At 38.7% G+C, this 10,106-nt stretch overlaps 1 protein-coding gene across 1 annotated transcript; it reads left to right on the forward strand.

Moving 5' to 3' along the window:
- The first annotated feature begins 1,950 nt into the window (after positions 1–1,950).
- LOC104230072 (uncharacterized) lies at positions 1,951–4,031 on the forward strand. The gene is made up of 2 exons (XM_009782809.2): positions 1,951–2,242; positions 2,640–4,031. Exons 1-2 carry the CDS (start codon positions 2,158–2,160, stop codon positions 3,506–3,508), a joined length of 954 nt encoding a protein of 317 aa, XP_009781111.1. The 5' UTR covers positions 1,951–2,157; the 3' UTR covers positions 3,509–4,031.
- Positions 4,032–10,106: the final 6,075 nt, after the last annotated feature.

A 10,106-nucleotide genomic window follows, 5' to 3' on the forward strand; every position in this document is an offset into this window, starting at 1 on the left:
TCCCAAAATCATTAGTAAGCAACTCCAATCCACTTTCTTTCAGTTCCTAATTTCTTTTTCATGAGTTTTTAACATTAAACCTAGGATTTCAATGGTAGAAATTAGGGATTGGAGTTGAATTTAGATATTTCATAAAAATGAGATTTAGACCTCAAATTGAGACCGAATTTCAGAACAAATCACATATCCAGGCTTGAGGGTGAATGGATAATTGAATTTTAGTCCGGATCTGAGATTTTGATCAAGTGATCTCAGAGTTGACTTTTGTTGACTTTTTCAATTTCATCAAAGATTAAACCTTTTTCTTTCATGGATAGTTTCTTAAGCTTATTTTAAATTTTTTGACCGATAATTGGCTAGATTCGATTGTTCGAAAGGCAAGGCCGTTGTTAGTTGATTGATTTGGTTGCGGAGTGAGCTAAGTATCGTGTCTAACTTTGATTTAAGGGAATTAGGACTTGTTGGTCTATTTGTTATGTAAAAGTATGCGGGGAAACAACATACATGCAAGGTGACGAGTGTATATGCGTCGTCATGGGATAAAGCATGCAGGTTGAGATATTTATTTATTGTTTTCAATTATTTCATGCCTTCATTAAATCCATGTCATTGCTTATTAAATGCTTCAATCGTTACTTGCCTTTAATTGTTAAATTCATGGCTTTATCCGTTATTGTTTGGGATCGGGTTGCACGTCGCAATAATTATTGGTATTATTGATCATGGGATCGGGTTACACACTACAATGGTTGTTGGTGTAGGATCGGGTTACACACCGCACCAGATATTGGTATTACTATTTGAGATCGAATTGCATGTCGCAACGGTATCTGTACATATATTTGTGGATCGAGTTGCGCACCATAACGTAGGAAATTTGTTATTGATATATAATTGTGGACCGGGTTGCGTGCCGCAACGAAATATGATGTGTTGTAGTTGTTTGTTGTTGTAGATTTAATTCTGATATTGTGATATGAGATTTGAGAACATATTATTCTAGGGCCCTCCGGTAGTTGACTTTCAGGCCCGTTTATATGAGTTTACTATTTTATCTATAATTTTATATTCAATTGTTATTATTCGTACAAGTTTATTGTGAGTATTTTGTCATAGTCTTGTCACTATTTCGTTGAGGTTAGGCTCTGCACTAACAGAGTATATGAGATTGATTGTACTCATGCTACACTTCTGCGCTTCTTATACAGATCCTGGTGTTGGTCCCATCGACGCATAGAGGAGTTTTTGCCCGAATCGACTTGCAGAGGAGACTTGAGGTAGAGCTACTAGCGTTCGTAGTCCCTGAAGTCCCCTTTTATTCTGTCTTTACTGTTTACTTGTATTAGAAACAATTGTATTTTGTTCAGACTTTATTTGTAGTACTCTAGTGACTCATGTATTCGTGGCTCCAGATTTCTGGGGTATATTTAGGCAACTATAATTTAGTTTATTTTAGTTTTGTAATATTAAGGTTCTGCTTTTAAATTGTTAAAAATTATTAATTAATTAGCTAATGTTGGTTTGTCTATCGTGTGGATATTAGGCGCCATCACGACGTTACGGTTGAGATTTCGGGCCGTGACAAAAACTATTGTATAAAAAATATTTAATAGAAGGACAATAGAGTCACTCTGTTTGATAAGCAAATTTTGGTATTTCAATCTTCCTTTGAGATGTTAACGCTTATAATATAGCATTATGATATACACCTTAAATCCTTCATATTATGCGGGCTTAGGAGAAAATAAATTAATGTATGAGTATGGACTCATTAGATGAAGCCAACAGCTTTTGTCCAAAGAAGTCAAAGCAACAATGAGCCAATGAATATGTTAAAGAATTGCCAACAATTAAGCAACAATAACTTTATGAGCCAACCATTTTCTGATGATCTAACACCAACAAATACATTTGAATATTAAAGAGAAGAAATTAAAGATGGCTAAGAAGCATTAATTATAAAGGACTGAACTAAAAAGCTCATGTAAGAGAAGAGAGTAAAAAGAAAGAAGAGAGGAACAGCCGCAAAGAAACCTCTCTTCTTTGAATCTCTCTAATACAGACGTTTGTACAAGAATCCTCTTTTCTTCTCATTTCGGCATTTCCCTCGTACCTTTGTTTATTGAGAGAATTAATTTAATATTTGAGACGTTTACCATGAGCAGTCTTCGTGTTAATTCATTTCATGATTTTGTTCCTCCTTCAACATCAGAACAATCGTATGATGATTCAGCTTTAGAAGGTAATTCCTCCTTTGTTTTTTGCTTTTACCCTTTTTGGGGTGGTTAAATTTATATTCTTCTTTTTCTGTTTGATGGCACCGTTCTTGTTTTTTTATGGGTGATCACCATTTTGAATGAAAATAAAATGGAATTAAGATTTTCATAACCAAGAAATAAAAATGCTAGGCACCATTTTTCCTGGATTTTCATGTTTTTTTTTCCTCTCTATTTTGGGGGTGGAAGGGGTGGGGGATTTTCAAGTTCATGGCCTACATTGGTTCAGATGAAAAAGTTCAATGCTAAAACATAAATGTTAATTTCATATAATCAACTACTCCATTATGCAGTGTCCTAAGTAGACTTAATGATATGATCATATTTTCTTATAGTGTTTTTTCAATTATTTTCTGCTTTTAGGCGTTGCTGCCAATTTTAAGTTATTGCTAAAGCTAATTCAAGATCACAAAGATGCTTGTAACAAAGGTAGCACCGATGGCCTGAGAATGTTGAGGGTGGCGACGATGATGACCATACTGGATAATGTTAGGACACGAATTCAGAAATGTCAATCCTCTGGTGACAAGAGATCGTTAGAATGTAAACTAAGGCGTTGTTACACCGATATTAAGCTTACTAGCAATGTGCCTAAGGACAAGAAGCAGCACGAGCCAATGATCGATGAAAAAGAAAGATTAAAGAGTCAGCTTAACGCGAGCTTGGTAGCACGGAAGAGCCTCGAGGTCATGTGTTCAAGTTTAGGAAAAGAGAAAGAAATTATGGCAGCAGAGTTATCAAAGAGTGTGCATGAATTGAATGAAATGGAGGATCTTATAAATGAATTAAGAGAGAAGAATGAGTGTTTAGTGGAAAGATTACATGGATGTGGCATAGAGCAAAAAGATAGGAACTATAATAGCAATGGAGGAAAACAAGGGAATGTTGCCATTCAAGACAGGAATAGGGCACTTTCTGAGCAACTACTCAGGTTACTTGATGGATATCAATCCATGAAGAGGAATTGGAAGAATGCGTATGAGGATAACACAGCGATGCGTTCAACCTTCGAGGAAATAGGAGCTAAAATTGAATCCGGGCTCAACAGAATCCACCGGTTAAGAGAGCGAATCGCGTCGGAGAACATGTCCTTGGTTGATGTCCAAGAGGAGATTGTAGAATTGGAGCATACGTTTGAAAGCTTTGAGATGCTTGTTGCAAAACATGGTCAAACGGAATGTATCAAATCAAAAAGAGAGATCAATGGTGACAACTCTTCGGTTCTTGCTTGAAAAACTAGGGTAACATAGAATTTAGCAGACAGAACGATCCAGAGTTCAAATTTTGTTATTCCATTTTGATGGAAAATGGAAACCAACAAAAATTAACTTTTTGTTACTCCTTCCGTTCCAGTTTATGTAAACATATTTCCTTTTTGGTCCGTTTTAAAAAGAATGACTCCTTTCTATATTTGGAAACAATTTAGTTTAAACTCACAATTCTACTCTGATCAAAAGTTTTTATAACCACACAAATACTTTGGACCCCCCTTTTGACTTGTTTAAGACCACAAATTTCAAAAGTTTTCATTTTTTCTTAAACTCCGGGCCCAATCAAATAGATTCACGTAAATTGAAACGGAGGGAGTAAAAATTATTATAATGAAAGGAATCATGTATATTTTATAAAATGACTATAATACTGTAGAATTTTGCTTTCAGTTCTGTATTGTGCAGTATCTGTTTTCCTGACTTATGTGGGAAGCTAAATGCTAAAGATCTAGTGCCGGCCACCACCAGTCAATGCCATCAATAATTTGGATTCAGTATATCAACTTTTAAGTTCTATGTTAATATGGAAACACACATTGATATACTGATTCTAAGCGCTTAAATTCTTCTGTATGTGTTACAAGCCGAAACCTCATAAAAGGTGTGTGAAATTATCCCTTCCCTATAATTTAGCTTTTATTTAAAATAAAGTTACATCTAACTTAATTACACTTAGCAATGAAATACGACACTAGAGAACTACGCTATAATTACATCATAACTTGCAAACAAATCATTGTAATTAACTTGTTAGTCTGTTACATCATGACAAACAAATAAACATTCACTCGCATTGATATTTCCTATTATATGTGTTGTGTATCTAAATTTCAATCAAAGTTTCTCTCACCTCCTTGCTCTCAAACATATTCTTCTATACGTCTTGAGTACCTGTTCTCGTCGTATTTTATTTTGGAAAAGGTCTCCAGGGGCGGCCCATCCATAAAACAAGTAAAACAACCGCTTTAGACCCCATATTTGTGGAGGTCCATTTTTTGTTACACCTAATAGACTATGTATAAGTTTAAAAAGAGTTCTGTAAAGTAAAAAAGTTTGATTTCTTTCTTTAATAAATATAGAGAAGAAGGATTTGCAACTGCTATGATTTCTACCAAGAAAATTGCACTTGAAATGAATATCGAACTCGAATTTCGTAAGAAGCGTGTGATACATAGGAAGTAATAATTTGATGTGAATGTTGATAATGAAATCTCAAAATCTTTCGAAAAGTCCTTTTAGAGTTGATTACTTTTATACATAATGGACAATGCTATTTTTCCACTTCAAAATAGATTTGAACAATTCGAAGCATATGAAAATATGTGATTTAATTTGTTTTGTAGTTTTAATGATATATGATTTAATCCAATACTAATTGATAAACAAGGAATCTAATGTGTAAATTTAAGAGTAAGGCAAGTCAAACTGATCGTGTAAGCAGACCTCGACCTCGAGCAAGGGCGACCTCGAGGTAAATGAACAAGAACAACAAGAATAATAAAATAATAATAAGACGATTCAGATGAATAGTAGGCAAGAAAGTGAAAATGTATATTCTCTTCTCAATGATTGATTCCGTTACAAATGAATAGGCTTCCTTTTATATAATAGGGGAATCCTTAATAAGGTACATTTTCATATTTAGTAGGGAATCTTATTGGGACAACTGTCTAACCGCCTAGTACAAATCAGTACAAACTCGTACAAATCCATTCCGGAATTTACGCAATGATCTTGGGACCGTTGTGGAAATCTTGCTCTTCCTGTTGCAAAAACACAACGTCATTATCTCGAGGCTGGTAATATTCGACCTCGATATTCATCAAGCACTTCGATCTTCAAGCCTCGAACTCTGCCCTCAGGCTCGAGCCTAGTCTATTTCGATCTTATTCTTGAAGCGATTCCTCGAGCCCACCAAATCGGGCATACCTGATTTTGACCGTATACAGATAGTCCTCGCGTTTCTTAGAATAAAATAATAAGAAACATTTTGATCCTTGGTCCTACGATGCCTCGATAATGACGTTAATCCCATAACGTCAGCGACAGAAGTGACTGAAGGGTCACGTTGCATAGTTCCCAATGTCATTAATAGAAGGCAGCTGTTGGTCGGCTATTAGCTTCCCCAAACTATTGAAGCAACCATTATAAATACGTCCATTTCTCAATCCTCACAATCTTTACAAACCTTTTCACAAATCATTACAAGCATTTCTGTCTTCTTTGATTCCATTCTCCTTTTTAATTTGTGCTTCTCTCAATATCAACTTCTTCTTCTTTCTTTCTACGACAGTGATGGCTAAAACATCTAATACTATCCCTCAGAAAGAAAAAGCCTCCTCATTATCGCGGATGGCCGGTGGTAGGACGCCAGTGGAACCTCGTATCGAGGAGTGCGTTCCAGGGCCATGCGAGCTAACCTCCGATTTCAAAGTCGATAAACCTCCATCAGTTCTAGGCAGATGTGAACCCATGTCCTAATACATCTGCTCAATATCTGAAGACGATCTCAAGCAGGTGAAAGTGGACTGCAATTAGGAGAACAAGGAAGTGGTGATTCCTTCTCCAGAGGAGGACATCACTACCCACGTGAAAGGATACTTAAGTGTGTATACATATCCTTTCACACTAGGTCCCATAGATCCGGTCATACTCGATTTCTGTCAACAATATCGGGTGAGCCTTGGACAGATCTACCTCTCTTTCTGGCATATTGTTCTTCCGCTTCGGTATTTTTTAAGTAAGGTCGAGGGGATGTCATTTACCTCGACCATCTGATCAGGCTATAAAGCCCTCGCCTCTATCGAGGTGGGTTGATAAAACTCCAGTGTCGGTCTACGAAGATGTTATTCTCGAGCATTGATAAGGATAAGGACCAAGGATGGATGGTTTGTTCATCCGAATCAAGACCTCTAACCTAATTCATGCCGAGAGGATTCTATTCCGCGTGGAATGGAACATAATGTAAGTACAACTCCGTCGAGGATGCTCTGTATTTTGCTTTCTTTTACTCTTCTTTAATATAATTTCTTTTCGACAGTGCATCCTCCCCTTGGTTTCCTGGTGCAATTCCGGACCTTGCCGGTTGGGTTCGACAACTGGCCTCCACTTCTTCTCACGCTGAGCGTTGTTGGCGTGATTTGGCTAAGGGTCGGTGGGAAGCTAAAAAAAATGGTGAGTTCCTTTGTTCATATGTTGATGTTTCTCTGTAAAATACCTACTTTCTCTTTATGCATGCCTCAAAGATTATGTTGCTATGAGGCCGCCTCCGCCAGGTGAAGAGGAGATCCCAAAGCCATCCAAAGTGAAGAAGAGGAAATGAGACTCGCCTCCAAGTACCCCGAAGCTCAGGAGAAATAGGGCTCAAAAACCTAGGGCCGACCCTGCAGCCCGGTCTGCTGATGCAGTCCAACAGCTTCGGGAGGAGAGGAAAAAGGAGAGAATGTCGACTGCCTGTTGGTAACTCGGAAGAGGGGAAACACTGAAGATTCAAAGGTCGCTTAACCAGTGATGGACGATGTGGTTTAATCTCAAACCGAAGAAATCTTAGAGGGGAGCTCGAGCAGAGTCCCGAGCCATCGGGTGATAGAAGCTCACCTTGTCGTGAACTACGTTTGGCGGGTAAGCCTGAAGGGTCCAATCCCGAGGCCTCTTAAAGAGAAGAGAATGTCCCAAGTGAATCACTTGGGATAATTAGTTTAGATAAATCACCGCCCGGCCCAACATTCTCTGAAGGAAAGTTCTGAGATGCCTGGGCCAAGAAGACTCCTGACGTGGGGATGACCCGCGAAGGGAATGATATTTGCCAGGAATGCTTTGCGGGGGTCAAAGATGGCCCCACCCGGATACTTCCTTTATTTTCGATGAGGCTCAAAGTCTTCAGAAACAAGTGAGTTTCTTCCTTCATAATTATGTTCATGCTTTATTCTTGTTTCTCTGAGTCTGACTTCTTTTCCTTGTGTAAAGGTTGGGACGCTTTATCGACAAGCGTTTTCTAAATCTCGAGCCGAGCTTGCCCGATGCGAGGCCAAAATCAAGAAGCTCGTAGAAGAGAGGGATAGCCTCAAACTCCTCTATGTTCAAAAAGAGAAGGAGATCAGAGACCTTCGAGCCGATCTGACAAAGGCTCATCGAGAACAGACTAAACTCATAGAGCAGGTAATGAAACTTCTTGGGAGTTGGTCATATGTTTATTTGACTTAGTGACTAAAACTTCGACTTTTCGGACCCAGCTGAAGGGCAAAGTGGTGGAGCAACTTGGAGAGGAGATCAAGGCAAAAGAAGCCGAGACCCTGGGGTGGAAGCAGCATATGGATCGTCTTGCCTCAGAGAAAGACTCGCTTCAGGCCCAACTGACTTCGATCGAATGCCAACTTCAAAATTTAAAGGGGGAATGCTTGGCCCAGAGCCAAAATATTGAGGAGCTCGAAGCTAAATCAGTCACCGAACTTGCAAAGGCTAAAGCTGAGGTGGAGGCATTAGTGGCCTCTTATCGAGCTGATGCCGAGGCTGCCAATATTCGGGCAAAGGAGATCACTATTGCTACTGAAGTCAAATTTTCGTGTGCTGTCGTTCACACCAGGCGATAATCCTGGAGAGAAACTCTCGAAGAAGTGCATGCTCGTGCCTTTGACCTCTCAACAGATATTGAAAAGGCAAAAACTTTGGAGGACGAGGCTGCCACTTTACTCTCCAATGATGAAGACTCTTCTAGTAGCTCTGAGAGCAGAGGAGATGAGGATGAAGTCCCCGAGGAGGAGGTTCCCGAAGATGTGGCTCCCAACGATGCGGCTCCCAAAGTAGACTAGGCCCTTAGGATTTTGTTTTTTGTTTTTTTGTGTAAGGCCCCTTGTGGGAATTGTAAATACCTTTTATGTTTATAAAGAATTCCTTTTCTTTCCGCTCCATATCCGATTTGTAGTAGAGTCTGCTTTGTTTTTGTTTTGTGAAATTTTTGATGTTATCACTTCAATAATCGAGTTAGCACTAGCTAAGACTCCAAAGTAAAACAAACCCTTTAGGTTTTTAGTAATCAATGGGCAATCTTTGAACTTAAAATAGAATTACCTCTTAAATTTTTTGGATGAATCCTCGAGCTATGCTTAAGTCGATTTGATACGAGCTCGGAATGGTGGGACCCTTAGGCCCGAGTTGAGTGAGAACAAGGTATTGAACTCTAAATATTTTGGCACTTAGGTTCTTTTAGGTTGGGCCGATATGGCCTTGAAAGATGGCTATAATTTTCCCTTTTCGTCTTAAAAGATTTAATAAATTTTTTTTATGCATTGGCATGCATTTTTTACCCATTGAGTTTTTTGAGGGTTTAGTCTCGATTGGAAACCTTTTGTTTTTTGTGCCTTAGCATAAGTTTGTATTTGAATAATTCGATACCTCTTATTGTTTTTCGAGGGTTGATTTTATCGAAGGCCTTTGATCATTTTGCCTAGGGTAGCCTTTATTAACCGATTTTCATAGAATTTGAAGGCCCGTTGTTATTGCGAGGTTCGGACGTCTACGAGCCACGTTATTTCGACCGTAGCATTTAATATGGCTGTAGCCTTAGGGTGTGTCTCTTGGACCTGTTTCCCGATAGCATTTTGAATTTGTTCGAAATGTTAGTCCCGAAGTATGATGGCCTTGGCCTTTACGTCGAGGGATGCCTCTTTGAGGTCTTATGAATTTGAGTTTAGTCAACTCGAATATGTTGAATGTCAATGATAGTCCCCGAGTATTTGAGGTGTATTTGTGTTTTGGCCCTTGAGCCGTTTCTCATAGAATCATAAGTACGGAGCTCGTGTAGTAGTAAACTTCTTTGAGACACAAAATGTTTGATATAGAAAGAATGCTTCTTTAAATAATTCATACATGTGTACATGTTTTGCCATTGGGGCTCGACTATTCTATATGGACACGATTCATCTGACCGTTTGGCCCATTACAAAGTTTTTCTATCGAGGCCCTCTTTGGCGTGAAGTATTTTTCTCGAAAATATAGCCTCCAAGGGTGATGCCCCCAATATTTGAGGTTGATTGAAAAGAAGCCTTGGATACTGTTGAATTTTCCTTAGGTAGCACATAGTTTTTGCCTCATTAAAAACCTCGCCGGAAAAACCCATTTGGGATAAAACCCAATCTAAGGGAAAAAGAGTGCAATGCGTGCTTTAAAACCTAAGGTTTTCGTGTAGAAGCGTGCCCTCGACGTCTTCGATCGAACATCTGCAATGAGTTAGTCTTAAATACAAATGGAAAAGAGGAGAGGGTCATATCGTAGCAATAATATCGTTTGAGTAGTGATACATTCCAATTTTTTGGCAATTATTTGTCTCTCATTGTGCCAAGTTTGTAGGATCCTTTTCCGATGACTCCGATGACTTGATATGGTCCTTCCCAATTTGGGTCTAGTTTCTCTTCATTTGGGTCTCACGTATTGAGGGTGACTTTCCTTAGAACTAAGTCCCCGATTCCGAAGTGTCAAAGGTTGGTCCTTCTGTCATAATATCTCTCGATTCTTTATTTCTATGCAGCTATCCGAAAAAAGTGCAGCTTCTTGATTTTCATCT

This window comes from Nicotiana sylvestris, chromosome 2, assembly GCF_000393655.2.
Source record: "Nicotiana sylvestris chromosome 2, ASM39365v2, whole genome shotgun sequence".
Lineage (NCBI taxonomy): Eukaryota > Viridiplantae > Streptophyta > Magnoliopsida > Solanales > Solanaceae > Nicotiana > Nicotiana sylvestris.

Coding starts and splice junctions, on each gene's coding strand:
- LOC104230072 (XM_009782809.2), top strand. CDS start 2,158: ATGAGCAGTCTTCGTGTTAATTCATTTCATGATTTTGTTCCTCCTTCA. Junction 2,243..2,639: donor TGATGATTCAGCTTTAGAAG/GTAATTCCTCCT, acceptor TTCTGCTTTTAG/GCGTTGCTGCCAATTTTAAG.